General features: G+C 39.6%; 3 protein-coding genes across 3 annotated transcripts; 1 reads left to right on the top strand and 2 right to left on the bottom strand.

Annotated features, from left to right (window-relative positions):
* Nucleotides 1–325: 325 nt before the first annotated feature.
* On the bottom strand, nt 326–9752 carry LOC146320089 (outer dense fiber protein 2-like). Its single transcript, XM_084728212.1, has 17 exons — nt 9498–9752; nt 9063–9158; nt 8156–8295; nt 7307–7436; nt 7059–7190; nt 6888–6962; nt 6718–6789; nt 6432–6548; nt 4605–4802; nt 3644–3753; nt 3252–3387; nt 2849–2959; nt 2242–2505; nt 1644–1744; nt 1365–1527; nt 1060–1185; nt 326–666 (listed from the first exon to the last, which is right to left on the bottom strand). Exons 1-17 carry the CDS (start codon nt 9603–9605, stop codon nt 520–522), a joined length of 2226 nt encoding a protein of 741 aa, XP_084584338.1. The 5' UTR covers nt 9606–9752; the 3' UTR covers nt 326–519.
* A 362-nt stretch (nt 9753–10114) lies between these two features.
* LOC146320088 (uncharacterized) lies at nt 10115–12920 on the top strand. Its single transcript, XM_084728211.1, has 2 exons — nt 10115–10879; nt 11889–12920. The coding sequence occupies exons 1-2, from the start codon at nt 10450–10452 to the stop codon at nt 12041–12043; spliced, it is 585 nt and encodes a 194-aa protein (XP_084584337.1). The 5' UTR covers nt 10115–10449; the 3' UTR covers nt 12044–12920.
* seta (SET nuclear proto-oncogene a) lies at nt 12137–16386 on the bottom strand. The gene is made up of 8 exons (XM_084728210.1): nt 16095–16386; nt 14867–14924; nt 14403–14545; nt 14166–14269; nt 13966–14079; nt 13459–13629; nt 13111–13242; nt 12137–13026 (listed from the first exon to the last, which is right to left on the bottom strand). The coding sequence occupies exons 1-8, from the start codon at nt 16165–16167 to the stop codon at nt 13003–13005; spliced, it is 819 nt and encodes a 272-aa protein (XP_084584336.1). The 5' UTR covers nt 16168–16386; the 3' UTR covers nt 12137–13002.
* Nucleotides 16387–17148: the final 762 nt, after the last annotated feature.

The following is a 17148-nucleotide window of genomic DNA, read 5'->3' as shown; positions in this document are numbered from 1 at the left end:
TGTCATAAATTATGCCGTTTATGGTTTTAGTGCTTGGCAATGAACAAGAATATCTTGAATTACTAAAGTTTTGAATAGGGCTTGGCATAAGTTAACTTAGTTGAATATTCTAAATAGGTAATTTCTTATAGGAGTTGACTTAAAAACTGCATGTGGTATTTATAATTTATACAGAAATACAACATGCAACTTAAGTTTGGCTGTAAAAGAGCCTACTGTTAACTATTACTTAGGGAATTAAAAGAGGTGTAAATTTGTTGTCAGAACAAAATGCACAGTTTTTCTCACAAATGAAAGATGCAAGATTTCGAAAACAAATGCCATTAGTGCAGGAAGTAATTTATTCAAAATAATATAAATACATTTCAGGCAACTATAATGTAAGCATTTCATTTTTATAAAGTTCATAGATAGTATATAAAACTCTCAAGTCAAAGGCCATCACCAATAAATGTCATTTAGGTCTACTAAAATGCTTCAGGAATGGTTGAATGTTGGTCAGGATGGAGTATTTTGCAGTCAGCTTGCAATCAAAGAGTCACCAAACACGTTTCCATATGAGGTTTTGAGAAAATGAACATAGTTCTGCAGGCTGCGGTTTGTTGAGTCTGACTGCTCCAGTCTGTCCTTCATGTTCTGCAGCTGACTCTGGAAACGACGCTCCATCTGAAGAAAAAGAGAAACACACAAAAACATTTTTGAATTTTGATTTACACTCTTTGGGTGGGGCTTATTGAAACTGAAATTGATGCATTTATGTAAGCACAACTTTAATGTTGTCAAGGTAGAGCTCATTTAATCTATTTCATGTACTGTTATGTCATTTAATATGTGAGAACGCATCATGCAAAATCTGGACCTGAAAAGTAACTAGTAACTCATCTGTCAGATAAATGTAGTGAAACAAAAGTACAATAATTACCTCTTAAATGTTGTATTCAAGTAAAATACAAGTATCTCAACATTGTAGGTACATTTAGGTACAGTGCAGTGGTTGAGTAAATGTACTTAATTACATTCCTCCACTGTTGAATGGAAACATGTTGAGCAGTGACATACCTCCTGTTTGCTTCGCTGTAGCTGACTCTGCTCTGTTTTGGCTCGGCTCAGTTGACTCTGCAGGTCCAAGGCTTTAGACTGAGATGCTCTCTCTTTGGCCAAAACCCTATGCATGCTCTCGTCCACCTGCAGGCCAGAACGCATACGAAAGTTGAGTTAAAGTTCTCCTCACTATGTTTACATGGACTCTCATATTCCGGTACAATTCATAAATCAATTGTTAGATTATTTCAGTCCATCAAAAAACAGTAATTGATGATGGTCACTGATGGACAGCTTAAAGAAGTGACTATATAGTTTCATACCTGTCTCTGTGCGTCGTCCAGAGTTTGTTGTAACTGTCTGGACAGGATGCTGCACTCTCGAGTCTTCTCCTCCAGCTCCTGTTCAACGCTGCGGATACTAGCTTCCTTTGAGGACAGCGCCTGAGACATTCCTTTGTTTTCTACCTTCACGTCCTCCAGCCTTCTGCAACAAACAACACAGAATATAAACAGCTGTTTTGTTATGTCTGCAAAAACGGGGTACAAGTGATACTCTAGGCTTAAAAATGTATTTACTTATTTTTCTGAAAGTGTCTGTACCTCTCTAAGATGTGAATTTTCTCTTTGAGAACATTGTTTTCCTCCTGCAGCAGCAGGTTCCTCTGCTGAAACGTCTCCAGCTGAGTGCCTTGCTGTTCCACCTGCAGAGGAACACAGTGTCATGATAGAAATCCACCTCATGGTGGACTGTTCACTGGCTGTAGACTAGCAAAGTCCCAAGTTTGAGACCAGCTGGGAGCCTTTGATACATGTCATCACTCATGTCTGTGCTGTGCTTTCAAATGAAGACAAAATATTCCAAAACACAGAAAAAAAGAAGACATTCACTCTGCATTCTTACAGCCAATAACACTCTGGCTGAAGTAAATTACAATGTAGGGAGATTGCAAGACTGTTTCTTGCAATAGATGGCAGCTGAGAGGAAAGTTTGACTTTTTAAATCAGTTTCTTTCGTTTGTAGGGATTAAAGGCAAGATCTGCAGCATTCATTTTGAAACTTCGATTCCTTAAATGTATACCTGTAGCCATCACTGTGACATTTTTGTTTAATTTGCATAATCAGGTGTAAAAAAAAATTACAAGAGGAGTTTCACTTATTTCTTCTTCTACTTATTATTACATAGGTTCAGTTTGGTACCTTGTGTCTGACTTCAGAGAGGGCGGCATTGTGTGCCACGTTCCTCCTCTCGTGGGTGTCAGCCTCCTGCTGTGCGTCTCTGAGCTGCTGCTCGGTCCTCCTCAGTCTGTCAGGCAGGGTCTCGAGCTCCCTGAGCCGGCCCAGCAGCTCCCTCCTCACCTGCTCCTTCTCCCTCTCTAGGCTCACCTTCACCTCCCGCGCCTCTTTCTGCGTCATCTCCAGCTTCAGGCAGTACTCCTCCGATTCCAGACGAGCCTGCTGGACCTGCACAGAGAAGTATGTCACTATAACACAGCAGACACAGTAAATGCAAACACTTTCTTAAGTGTTTCCCTGAGGACATTATGATTTCCAGAGCAAAGACTTATTTCAATAAAATCATTTTTCATTTATCTAAGAAAGCCATGCATGACTTACCATCGCTAAAGTTAAGAAAGATTCTATGTTTTTTTGTGATGTGGTTGAGCTGAGCCTTTAGCTAAGTGTCGCGATTTCAGTAAGAATTTGCCAAAACTTGTAGAAATCCTTTGCAACAGCATTTAAAAAAGCAAATCATGTTCATGTCAAGTTACTTGTCATTTGTTTGCAGGTTTGAGTGTGATTGTACCTTCTTCTTGTATTTCTCCACCAGGTTTTCGTGCTTTTTGATTGAGGATTTCAGCTGACGTGCTTCAGACTGGAAACCTCTGAGTTTCTCCTCAGATGACGCCAACTGGCCCTAAATATAATTCAGGTTTATATTAAATGGCATCGATATATATTTCCTTTCATTCACAGAAATTATGAAACAGTAGAAGAAGAAGCCATCAAAACAAAACAAAAAAAAACCAAGCCATAAAAGCAGCAAAATAAATTTGTGTGATGATTTATGAACACTCACGTCACATAACATGGAGAACATTTGCTTTAAAAACATATTTTTTCATCCTAAAAGCATGACGTAGTGAATAAGGTGCTTTTGTTTTAATAAATCTTAAAGAAACTGATTAAATAGATTTTTCTGAATGTACCTCGAGTCTTTGGTTGTCCAGTTTGGTGGAGGCGTTTTCGGCACTGAGATGATGAAGCTGATCCCTGAGCTCCTCCTTCTCCGTCCGACTCCTCTCCTCCGCTGATTGAAGCCGAGAGCTCAGCTCCGTCACCTGACTGTGATGGAAGAGGGTATGTAAAGCTTAAAACAATTAATTAAATCAATTAAATCAATATCTGCTCCACGTAAAGTGTTACGACCCTTACATTACGAATACATATAAAATTCTATCATGAAAAGTTCATCAGACATAAGTACAATTTTGATGTGATTGCCTAGTCCTCCTTGTAAATAAGGATGATTTTTAATAAATAATAGTAGTAAAAGTTTTGCAGCAAGACGCTAAATGTGTGTCTCAAAATGTGCACTCACAGTTTGAAAGCAGAAATCTCCTCTTCCAGCTGTCCTTTAGCAGCTACCTCTTTTGAGTGGCGGAGGCACCAGTCACTGGAGGTGGACAGAGCTTGAGCCAACTGTGACTCCTTAAAAAAAAATACACAAGTCGTTTAGTAATTATTGTTGATATTTTAGCCTTTCAAGTTATTTGAAACCTGTACTTCTGTGGTTAGACGCCTGATAAAAGGAGAAAGGAGCTGTAATACAAGATTTACAGTGAAGCGAAATAAACTCAACAAGTGAGAAACTGTCCATTTCCACAATATGTCTGTACTGTAGTCTGTGCTGTACAAACTCAGCCATTGTTTGCTTTCAAAGTGCTACAGTAACCTGTTCTCACCTCAGAATCTGGTCTTTGTGTGTTTCACTGGAATATTACTACTGAACCAAGAGGCTGGCTGAACTTCATTTGAACTCGATTTGCATAAAACTGTGCGATCAGACAAGACACCGCCACCAGTGAGACAACTCATTTGCATGCAAGATAAGCCACAGGGAGGTCTGTGGATCATCCTCAGAAACCAGGACACTGCTTGGAAAGACATGTAAGTTTTTCATCATCAAGTTATAGGACCATTTCTGCCCACCACTCTGATGCTCTGTAATGTTCACACATTGTGCTGCAGACATGTGGTACCTCTAAATACTCACTAGGGCTGAATGCAAAAAATCGTCATTATCATCATATTGTGATTATTTTGACAGACATTGTTTGCAATACGAGTTATTTTTTCAGCGAGAATGGTAATTTGCATTTCATTTTAAATGAAAAAATAAAATTAATTAATTAATAAAAATTATGATGATACTTTTGTTGAGGTTTGTTCCAAACACGCACATTCTCTTAAGTCTGTAGAATATAGCCATCTCTGTAGCACCACAGTGCTTCATGTGATTTTGATAATATTTAGATTAATTGCTCAACCCTAATACTGACCTTCTCCTGCAGTTTTACCGCAAGCTGTCTGGCGGACTCTTCCATCTGCTCAGCCTGCTCGGTGAGTAGGGCCAGCGCCTCCTGGTCTTGCCGCCCTTGCTCCTCCTTCTCCGTCTCCCTCTGCTGCCTCAGAGTCTGCAGCTCCTCCTGCAGAACCTGCAGCTCCTCCTGCTGCTGCTCATGGCTCTGCTGCATGCTCTGCTCCACACAAAGACAAGGAGAACAACATTCATTTTTATAGGCTGATATAATAGAAATAATATTTAAAAATAATAATGAAACATTTTACAAGGTCAGAAACTGGATATCTGTTGAACTGAGCATCTAAGTCAAAGTAACAAATACCAAAATAAAACATCTGGATCACTGAACATCAAACTAAAACTAATAAATACCTGCATAAATATCTAAATCTGGAGCAATTTTTATTTTTTGACCAGTAATTTTCCTTATAAAATCAGTAATTCCAGGGAAGCCTGACATTATAACTGAAAAAAAAAGTTGATGATGATGATTTCAGAGGGTCAAATAAGATTGTGCATCATCCACTTTCTTACAGGTTTCTTTCATTCTTTTCCCCTATTAAAAGTTTTTTTGGGGGGAGTTTTTCCTTACTCTTGTGAAGTTGCCCTGGAGGCCCCTGAGGCGAACTGTCATTTGTGATATTGGGTTCTACAAATACAATTTGACCTGACTTGAAAGACCAGGTAACACTATATGAGCAACCAATGACAAGAACTGGTAGAACCTTTATCTCCTTCTCCATTACACACTTTTTCAGTACAAACCTACTGAATAAATTTCCAACTGGTTCACAATGTCACAAGTCATATTTTATCAAAGTAGAGGATTAAAAGAACAATTTTGTTCCAGTTGTATACAATCATCACTTCACCAATAGATTGCTTCACTAGTTTATTTACCCTTATTCTCAGGAGCACTGTGGATAATAAGCAAGAGCAGTTTGAGAAGTTTCCATGAATGTTTTTTTTGGCCCTGTAGACTGCGTCTGCTGTCCTTCACAAAGGAGCAAGCTACAAATGTTTCAGAGCCTCCTTTCAAGACTACAGAGAATGACTGTTGTCAAATGAGAGAAGAGAAAGAGGCAATATGTAACACTGATTAATCAGTTGTTTGTAAAAGAATGAGGGTTTTCGCCTCTACTTCCAGTGTCCCCCACAGGACCTTCAGAAAAAATCTGTACACTAGTCTAGAGTGAGAGAAAAATTATTTTTTGATCCCATCTGAATTGTGCCTCGACTTACACGTATGATGTTTATAAATTTACATCACCACCTGTTTTAAAAATGTAAAAATAAAGTACCACTTAATTATCTGTGAAAGAGCAAGAACTACATTGCTTGCAGCACCAATATGGCCATCACCTTGGCATACTTCATCAAGTATGGCCATGTTCAGGGCTTCTATTATACAGAAGGAGAGTTAACCACTTCTTTAACACTTAGCATGCATGTGCCTTTTGGGTGAGACTCTAAATGCATCACAGTCATACTTTACAACAAACTGTGATTTTCTTAAAGTCTGTGTAAAGCAATAATAAATGTGTTCTGAATTTTTTTTCAAGACTTGAACTTGTAAAATTATCTTTTAAATTTACAACAATCATATGTCATATATGTCATATATAATTTTTTGTCTCTCGCAGTTAACCAGTGTACATATATTTTCCAAAATAAGGACCCATGGTGGCCAACTGAGGACTTCGACTCTCTATTTCCTTCTAACACCAACAGCAGCACCTGTTTTGCCATCAGTGTGTGTTGGATGAAAACAACTGGTCCACATCTGTATTTCACATTTACAGACCTGAACCTGAGCAGCCAGTTGGGCCTTTTCAGCATCTTTTTTGCTCAGCTCAGATCCCAGTTGGTCACGGGTTGACTGCAGGATTCTTGTAAGCTCCTCCGTTGTCTTTGCGTTGTCCTGCAGCGATGGAGGGAAAGAAATGTTTTGGTTAGCCAGTTAAAAAGAAGCAAGGGGGGATTCTTCTTTATAGACTTTTATTTTTGACATTATATTTTGTGTTTTTTGGCAGTGGAAACACTGCTGTTCCTTGTAGTAGCTTAAAGTAAACCAGAGCAGTAGTTCAAACCCTTTCAAAGTCCAAGTGCTCAGCAAGCTTAGACGCCTCTTTCTCCTTGTTGTTGAGTTTGGCCAAAAGTCGCTGTAAGATAAAAAGAAGAACGAGACATATGTCCCTAGATGTCTTGTGGCTGATAATAACAAAGAAGCACTGAATGGGACCAAGTGACAAGTACTCACAATGTTTTCTGCTTCACTGTCAGCCAGTCTCTTCTTTAAGGCATCTTTCTCTCCTGACCACATCAGTGATTCTCTCTGTGGACACAGCAACACAACATTCAAATAACAGTCAGAGGAGAATTACTGCATGTTAACATTTGCTCTCCTCAAATTTTCTTCTACTTCCTTCACCTCATATTCACTCCACTCTCTGAGGAGCTCTCGCAAGGTGTGATTTGTGTGGTCAAACATCTCTATCTTCTCTAACAACAACTCCTGCTGCCGTCCCAGTGAAGCTGCATTCAATTTTGATAGACGCTTGTCCTAAAAAACATTAAATAATAAAAACATGTTATGTACATTCATTCATTCAGCCTGTATCTATCCTTCATCCTCCTGACCAACTGTGCGCTCAGAATGATCATTGGTGCAAAGTTTACCTTGGCGAGGCTGTCAATAGTTTCCTTCAGAGCAGTCAGCTGATTAGCTACCGCTACGCCATCAATTTCTGCTTCTACAAGCGTCCTCAGGAGGACGTCTGTCTCTCTGTGCTGACCCTTAGAATCCGACCTGCAAACAAGAGGAAAGAAAATCAAACTAAAATACCAACATGTGTATACAGCTGTCATCATATGGGAAGTATCTGTCATATGCCTTCATCTCTTCTGGTTATTTTGTAAGGTTAAGCTGCAGCAGAGTGTAGCATCTGATCCACACAAAAAATGGCATTTTGTCAATATTCACAATAAGTTTAAATCCACCAGCGTATTGTACCACAGTGAGAGACTCTTCTGTGTACTCAACAGCAGGTTTAATGTCCTACAGCTGTTTCTCAAGCAAAGGAACAAAGTCCACCAAATAAAACAGCATATGTACAACAGTTTTTCAGTAAAAGGAGAAGACTAACACATTGCACTGTTTGTCCTGTAACTTCTTCAATTTACCATTTTGCTGCATCTGTTTTTTGGTGACTGTAAATACAAAAGTCTGTGTCTCATCAAAATGTCAATTAAAAATGGCAACTGAAAAAAGAAGCCCTGGCTTTTTTACTGTAAGCACACTCTTTGTGCTAAATCTGTCTGGATGGGATGACTCAATTGTTTACATTCAGACATTAACACTATCCACCAAAAGAAGCTACATCACAGAAGAAAATTTCCCAAGAAAATTAAAAGTACATAGCCATACATTTTTTTAATACTATTAAAGTTTGTTAGGTTGTGTTTCCTTTGAATATGCAACATCAGCACAATGCTTTGTCATTTTACAGCTGCTGAAGAGACTCCTACTTTTTTAAACGATGACTGCTGTCTTGATCTCTGAGTTGAACACTGAGGTTTTTGAACACTGCAGCCAGCTCCTCTTCCTGCTCCTCTGCATCCCGCTGATGTCCGATCCCAGGCTCTGACTGATGCGGCCCCCTGCTTCTCTGATCATGAGACAAAAACAAAACTAATGTTCAGTGAAGATACAGAAAATGTTTGATTAGATTCAAAAAAGTTTCATGTTGAATTTGACAACAAAATGTACAGCATGGTTATACATAAATATTTGTTTTGAATTCAGGAAATCAGGAACTGAAATATGTTACTAAAATAAAAGATATTGAAGAATCTGATGTATTTAAAGTATTCAGTTCTGCCTAATTCCTGACCAATAAAACATGATGCACATCAGCAAGCATCTTGCATTTCATCCAATCCAACCCTTACGTGTTTGGAACATGTTTATGTGCGAATTAATTACAAAATCATGCAACCCTCTTTCAGTGTCTGGCTGTTAAAGCACTGTAACATCATTTACTGTATTAAGTGATTCTCTGCTTATCATCAGTCTGTCTTATTCCTCGTTTCCTTACGGGGTCAAATTTCTGCTTTTGCATGTTGCTGTTTCAAATGACCAGTTCCACAAAACTAAAAGAATTTACAACAGCTTTGAATGTAAAGAAATTTGTTTTAGTCCTCGGTACACAGGCCATAAAATGAGGTTATTTCTTCTTTTTCTATTCTGCTGAATTCAGCCTTGTTTGTAATCTTTGCTTCATCATATTCAGGACTCAGTGCAAACCTGTCTGTCCTGTTAGGGGAGCAAATCCCTGCCAGAATAACCCTTCCTCATCCCCACTGTAGTAATTTACTAGCATATTTACTGGCTCGGGTTGAAAGCATTACAGTGAAAGATAAACACCAGAGACACCTGACACTTGGATGAGCCCACATCTCTTCGGCAGGACAGTCTTCCTGGAGGAATCCACGGTGTCCGCACCTTTGGCCTCCCTCCATTTGTCCCATTCTGCAGAAAAAAGGAGGGATTCAGTAGATAGACATTGTGGCATCCTCGTCCACCTAATTATGTGGTCTTCTTAATAAAAGCTATAGTAAAACGTAGTGTAAACTCTATAATAACTATGTTCAAAAAGAAAAATTACAAAATAGTAAAACACACAAATCAGTGCAGGTGAGATCAGGCAGGTGATGATTTTCACACATAAGCTACAACACACAAATTAATGTACTATGCATTTGGGGTACGTAAACTTTGATCACAGTGCATATCCAGGGTTCAAAAGGAGACCTATGAAAATGTCAACTTGAATTTCCAGTTTAATATTGTAAGTTGTAGTTTAATAACCTGTGGTGTCTTGTTGGGACTCCTCCTCATATGGACATGTACAGGTGTGGTCTCCGGTACATGCACATGAATCGGCGGCGGTAGGAGCGGTGAATCACGGGTTTTCATTCTTTCGAGACGTTAAAACAACATTCAGACCACGTCCAGGATCAACGCAAACCAAAACAAACAGATATTAAAAAGTGGGAGTTCATTATTTCCGAGAGAAGCTACCCGTTCGCCAAGATAAATCTCGACTTTTGTCTGTGGAGCGGACGGTTGTTTGGATCGACAAACGAGCGCCCTGATTGGCTCGTTTGCAATATCTCGTTCTGTGATTGGTGGAGGCGAGTTTTAGATATACGTTGCCCGTGGTAACCACTGGAGGTAATACGTGATGTGTAGACCTACTATTAAAACACATATATTATTAAAATAATTTATAAAACACTAAAAACAAAAACACAATAGAACTAATTTATAAAACCCAAATGTGTAGGAACCGCAGGTTACAAATACAAAAGTTTCTGTACCGACCAAATGTAGCTAAAATGTCAGTGAAATTGTTTTTCTGCTTGAACAAAAGTGAATAACAATTTAAAGAGTACACTGTGTGCCTGTTGTACTATAATGTGCGTAGTTAGGAAATGGTTGAGATGACTGCATTTCCTGTTTCTTTCCATGGCACTTCCGAACATTAGTTAGCCCTCAGAGCTAGCTAACGCTCTCATTGCTAGTTGCTTAAGTTCATGAATCACAATAATAGTATATCAACAATGGAAGTCAGTACTGTTTCACTTAACATATTTATGTGATGAATCTGGCGTACTTTCGATTGGTATTTGATAACCAAACGACACTCATCGTTGTCTGCTGGATGCACCACCTCCGCTAAAAACAAAGCTGTTAGCTAGGACCTTAAGCTAGCAGTTAGCTAATTTGTGTTAGCCTTCCATGTGCGTGCGAGGCGGCAATGACATGCAAACGGAGCCTGCGGCAGCTTGTAAAGCAGCTGGAGAGGTTAATACACTATATTTCCTTTGTACTGCTGTTTCATTCCGCTGCATACCAGCCCGGTGAGGCGTGTGCTGCCGCGGCAGAGGAGGGGGGGACCAGCCCCGCCACCCTGATACTGTGCAGGGCGTGCGGGCATGAGCTGGCATACGGGACGGACATCCACTTCGTTCCCAGCAGGCTGGCGCTCTCCAGCCGCAACGACACGTCGGTCGGGGGCCGAAGGGTTAACATCCAGCTTTTCGAAAACCCCCACGGACACCAGTTTGAGGTGATCACGTTCAGAAAAGCTGACGTTACCCCGCACTGGCCGGCAGATAAACACTTTTCCTGGTTCCCTGGGTTCTCCTGGATGGTGGCCACCTGTCCTCGGTGTAAAAGTCATTTAGGTGGGTATGAACCCGTAAAGGTGCAAAAATGCAGTATACATTTTAAAACCTTGAATTTACAAGTTCTCCATGACTAGAAGCAGTTTGTACACATTTGTGGTAAGGTCTGAGTACTGTGAGACGAGACAGACACCACTTCTACTTAATAAAATAATGTTATTAATAATCCCTTTTAAATAAATATACTTAATCATGTGACATGTTCATCCACGCCATAGACCATGGTAATCAGGATTTAGTCAATCATAAAACAGTCTGTTGTGGAATATAATTTCATTAAATGAAGTTCTTAACTTCTTTGAGTATTCCTATGTAATACTTGTATCTATGCCACAGTATTTTAATTGTATAATATTTATTATGAAATTTGTAACAACTTTATTAAAGTTTAAATTAATTCATGCACTCATAACTTCTCCTGAAATAATTGTATTAGTTTCAGACTCACAGAAATCAGCATCAACTATGAGATTATATTCCCAATGCAACAAATAAAATTGAACAGCAAGTCAATAAAGTTATGAATAAATTCAATCTGTTATATTACACACACTCAAGTAACGTTGCCAGACTATTATAGTGAGAAATTAGTATAGTAAGTGTTCATTGGGGAGCAAGTAATAACTTCAATTTTAAGTCAAAGCTCAAGTTAAGACCAGTCTCTCTAGGAATAAACAAACTAAACTGCATATGGTTTAAAAAAAAAAAAAAAAAGAAGTGCCATACACGCCATTTGTCATGATCAGGGTTTGGTGTTTCAGGCGTGTGAACAAGTGTCTCTCTTAATTTCAAAGAAAGGTTACACACTGAGCAAGCAGTAGGAAAAAGGCTTTCATTTTTACTTGGCCAACCTTCCACTTATTTGAATACATTTGCATTATTTTAGATCAGAAACTGTTTTATTGCCAAGTAGATTTTCACTTGCATGGAATTTTACAAAAAAAAAGTATGGTTATAAACTTCTTAACAAGTCATCATTTGTGAATTTTTTTGTTGTTTCTCACTCCAGGTTGGGCCTTCCAGCCCAGTGACTGGCCAGATACGATCACACAAACCACTTTCGAAGAGTCAGAGCACACCTTCTTGGCTTTAATCACCCATCGTCTTTTAAGAGAGGACTTTGCTTCAAGCCTACTAATGACTCCAAAATCCTTCATGAGCTGATGGGCTGTTTGACTGTACAATTAACCCAGGTGCCTTTGCTACCTAAATCTCTTAAAATAAATTTCTATGCACCCACTTGAAAACTCCCACACGTGTAAACACAGTAAGTTTTATTATTGTAACAAAGCAAGTTGTACACCTCAAATTTAAAACAGTTTCTTTTCCCCCCAGCGGAAAAGGAAAGTGTGATTAAATGTAAATTCTATGAGATAACAGGTTTGTTTTACCCATGAAGCAGTGGGGGCCAAAATTTACAAGCTTGTTTTTTTTTCCATTTTGTTCTTTATTAAAAATGTCATTTCAAATCTCATGGATATCTGTAAAACAATACAATGAAAAAAAAAAAGTCCCATAGAAATGGTGTCAAAATAACCACTCTCCCCAATAACCAACATACTCCTGCCCCTCCCCAGCTTACCCCACCCCCCACCCCCTAAACATTACAAGTCAAAGGAATGAGCTGGTACTCGTTAACCACATAGGGGAAAAATAACAGTTTTTTTCAAGGGATCAATACCCCAACTGAAAAAAAAAAAACTGGGAAAAAAAATATTGAGAGGTAAACTAGCGCTGGGTCACTACACCATGGCTTTAGTCAATTTACCACACAACCTTTAACAGGAGGAATTCTGTGTGAATTGTCTTCAAATTCTACTCAGGATGCCGTGCTGATTCTATTTTTATGGGTTTTTTTATTTATTTTTGAGATGACTTTGGGGATGTTACTCACAATTCAGGGCAAAGTGCCATTGGCCTAAGATGAGTCAAAGGAGAACATAACATGGCACCAACAGGTGAAGAGGCCTCAGAATGGAAAATGAAGCACACGGATTTAAAAAAATAAAATAAAATAAAAATAATAATAAACAAAAAAAAATTAAAACCTTTGCTCCCGAATGTGAGTGGAAAAACCAAACAGGGAATAGAAGGTTGAGGGTCTGGGTAGATGATGTTATTTCTTAGTCGTCTTCTCCCTCGTCATCCTGAAAGAATAAGACATCAGACAATCAGTGAGTGTTGAAAAACTTCGGTTAACAACACCCAGTTGACTTTATCCCTTTGTTTACCTCTCCATCTTCTCCATCATCCTCTTCGTCCTCCTCTCCATCTTCATCTCCCTCCTCATCTATGTCCTCCAGACCCTCCTCGTCCTCTTCATCATCTTCACCTTCGCCCTCTTCGTCATCCATGTCAGGAACCTAGGGGTAATAATAATTTTCAGCACTCACGTTTCCATTATGCCAGACTTAACGAAGTTTTTTTCCATTCTATCAGCAAGATATGGTGCCCAGAACATCTCCATAATTATAAAATAAGAGTACAGAGACAGCTTAAAGTCTGCTTTTTGTGGAAAGTGGCAGCTTGTAAAATGTAAAGGCCACAAGCAAGGATACATTAATCTATCGAAAACATACCAGGTAGTACTGCAAAGGATTTGGCCAGATGTCGTCCTTGATGACCTCCCCGAGCTCATCAGCACCGGCATCAGCATGATCAGTGAACCAAGTGAAGAAGCTCTCTGGCTCTTCATGTTGCCTCTTCCTTCCTGCTTTGTTCTGTGTCTGGCTGGAGCGCTTGGTCAGGTCCTACACACACGGAGACAAATAAATATATCTGTAAGAAAAATTCCCATATGCAAGCACTCACTTTAGGTCAGGTCATGCTGGTTCAGTATTTACTGTCCTTTAGTTAAGAACTTAAAGCTAGCATAGTAACTCAGAAAAATCCTCAGGGTTCAACTGTAAAATAGTATTTCATAAAAAAAATAAATAGACAACTACAATGTTAAGTAGAAAAAAAACAGGTACCATAAGAATGCTACCTAACTGGTTGCAGGTAAACTGAAGGGGTAAAAAAAAAGACTCACACATTACCTCCCCTCTCGTTTGCTGTGCTCACAAAACTCAGGAGGATAAACATACCTTTCCTGATTTCCATTTGATTTCTGTTGACTTTGAAGATGGGTCTCCGCTCTCATTCAAATGGAACTCTTTGGAAAGTACTTTGTTTTCAAAGTACGGATTTTCATCGAAATACTAGAAGATAAAATGCACCCAGGTAAGAACATGAGAAAAAACTTGCACCTACATGTTACGTGTGTGAGCAACACGACAACACTTACAAAATCTATTCTGTAGCCTGACTTGATGTCTTCGAACTCTGTCACCTCCACCCGGCTCAGGTAATGAAGTGCTTCTTCATCTTCCTCTCCCAGTAGGGCAGATACTGTACGGGAAACGGATTATACAGACGAGACTTCAACTTCAGTCCCCACCCAAATGTACATATTTTTGTGTCACAGTGATTTAATTATTTCCCTTAGAGTATGGCAGTGAAATGTTAATGTTAAATTGCTCACCTTGTGGATGGTTGACAAACGTGGTGACCCAGAAGTTGGGGATTTTGGCGATCAGTTCTGACCTCTTCTGAAAGAATGGCTGACGGAGTTTGTTGTATTTCTGTTCTACTTTGAGGATCTCCTCACTGGCTTGCTCATTCAACCTGAAGGGGCAAAAAACACCACAATGCAAAGTAAAAATCAGTTTTGATTGTTGTGCTGATTGAGCATACAAAAATATTGGTTCTTATTTTAAGTTTTGACTATGTTTACTCAAGCACAGAGATGTCAAACAATGCACCACGAGGGGCTGAGATTCTGCAGGTTTTAAGCCAACCACAAATTACAGCATCTGATTTCACAAGTTAGCTCTGCTTCCTTTAAAAGATTTACTAATCACCTCTTCAATTTGTCTGCTGAACAGAAAATCTCAAACCTAACTAGGGCAAGTGCATCCCTATTTACAAGTGGACAATTTTTAGTACCTGTCAATTTCATTTTGAACTTCGTCAATGTGTTCAATAGCTTCTTGCTGCTCTTTCTCTGTGGAAGAAAAGAAATACACGTGTAAAAATATGAAACACTATACACGCTTCAACATACAAGTTTGAGAGAAAAAATAGATTTGATATGATAGTTGTCAATAAAAAGGTGTGTTTATATACCAGTAGCCACAAACAAAGTTAGGTGTGCATAAATTAAAGTTTAAATTCTATCAGAGTGTTTTTATAGCCGCAACTAAGTTTACAGCAAGTCCGATAACTACACGGGACTAAACGAGTGATATTTCGCTATTCCAACACTTGTCGGTGTTTACAATAGCTAATCCACCGTTAATACGTAGTAGGTAATGGTAGATGTCAGGTTATCTGGCAGATATAAACCAGGGCTCCCCCGGAGGTTAAGGTAATATGAGCGGCCAATAGCTGCAGCTCTAGCGGCTCAGACACTCACCGTTTCCTGCTGGCTGCTACCGACAAGGCCGCGTGGTTTAAATGTGGGACATCTGACTGCACACACAGAGCCGCGATAACGTGAGAGCCTGAGCCAGGACAGATGCCAGAATAGACCTCCCTGACTACCAAAGCCTTGCTCACATGGATGAATAATTTATCCAATTCTCTGTATATATATTTGAAGTGATAACGGGACCGCTGGATTTAAATGCATTTTGACCAGTAACAAAACACAACATCGTCAGCTAGCGTTAGGTAATACTACAACAACAACACTAGCTGGCTAACTGCTAATATCCAAATGAAATAGCAAACTTTCCCGGTCACTGAGCACCATAATAGCACTGTAAACATTAATTGCTCAGTCTGAAACAATTTTACAACTGCACACAGAGCAACAGTCCTCTAGCATCGTATATGACCACTCAGTGAATAGCCAACGACATAACTGGCCACGCTGATGATGCTAAATGAGCTAGCTAACATGGCCTCTCAGCACCGGTGTGAACTGAACAACAGCAGGCAGGAGTAGCGGCGAGCTAATAAACGCGCTAGCTGGGGAGCTAACTGCTGTTCTCGAAATGTGAATACACGCAGCGGCCACTGTAGTCAACCGCAAAGTAGGTCCAGAGGCATTAAGCGAAAACAAAGCAATTCACACAATAATTATTAACAATATTGCACCCGTTGGTAATGCAAATTATGTTAGAGAAGAAAGTGAAAATGGCGGTGAACAGGAGGCCGCCATTCCTCTTACCGGAGGTTTCGTCCGCTCCGTCATGGTTCGAGTTCAGCTCCTTTTTACTCACTTTTGCCGCCGAGGCCGACATGTTTTCGCAAGCTGGGGTAACTTACAGACGTCTGGGGAAATAGCTGGTAGCTTTGAATCTGGTTTCTCCTTGAACAGGAGAACGTTAATTCGGCGTAAAGTTCAGCGTGCAGAAGCCAACAACGTGCTGCTTTCCACACAATGTAGCTGCCGAGGAGCGAGGAAGTCACAGCCAGCGCTGCTCACGCGCTCCTTTCATTACGAACGCGCCTCGCCGAATGGAGCAGAGACGAGCTCCGCCTCTCAAAATAGGTCTCACTACTCGGCTCCAATTTGCTGATTTACTATGGTCTCCTCTCTTAAAATTACACCCAAAATGATCTAAATCCCAAATTATTACCAATAATTTTCTCATAAGCGATTTTAAAATTAATTCCAGCAAAAAATACGTTTTCTCAGTCCAGGCCAAACCTTCATATGGACCGACTCGCACTTGCGCACTTTAAAAAGATGCTGAATATCAGTTGAGCAGTTGGAGCCTCTTTCTGGTGGCCAGTGCTAATTAGCCCGTCAGTCACAGTTTTTTTTCCCAAGCTAATTGTTTGTTTTACATCAGAAAATGACGACTAAATAGGATATTTTATTTAGCTTATGACCAGTAGCTTGCGTAATCCCTGATTATTTTTTTAATAAACAAAGCCTTGTCTAAATAATGGCTTTAAATTGTATATTTTAGCAAGGAAACCCTTAATCCAGCCGGCCTTGAATAGCCTAATTACAGGTTACGGTGAGCAGTCAGTTCAAGTGTATCCTTTCATGTCTGCATGTAACTCATACTGTACATTAATGGCTTTCAAATAGTCGCCTGTCAACTTGAGTTCTCATCATTTGACGGGGCACCAGACAGCTGAGAGAGGACAACACAGGGTGAGCAGACGTCTTGAAAAATTCAGGACAGTCCCGAGTTACAACCAGATGTTCCGAACCCCATATTCTGTCCTGTTTGTCCCGAAAATGAATCATTATAGTAACAGATAATATA

The sequence above is a fragment of the Lutjanus erythropterus genome, chromosome 10, assembly GCF_056507025.1.
Source record: "Lutjanus erythropterus isolate fLutEry1 chromosome 10, fLutEry1.hap2, whole genome shotgun sequence".
In the NCBI taxonomy this organism is placed as follows: domain Eukaryota; kingdom Metazoa; phylum Chordata; class Actinopteri; order Lutjaniformes; family Lutjanidae; genus Lutjanus; species Lutjanus erythropterus.
This window is presented reverse-complemented; position numbering and strand designations above follow the sequence as displayed.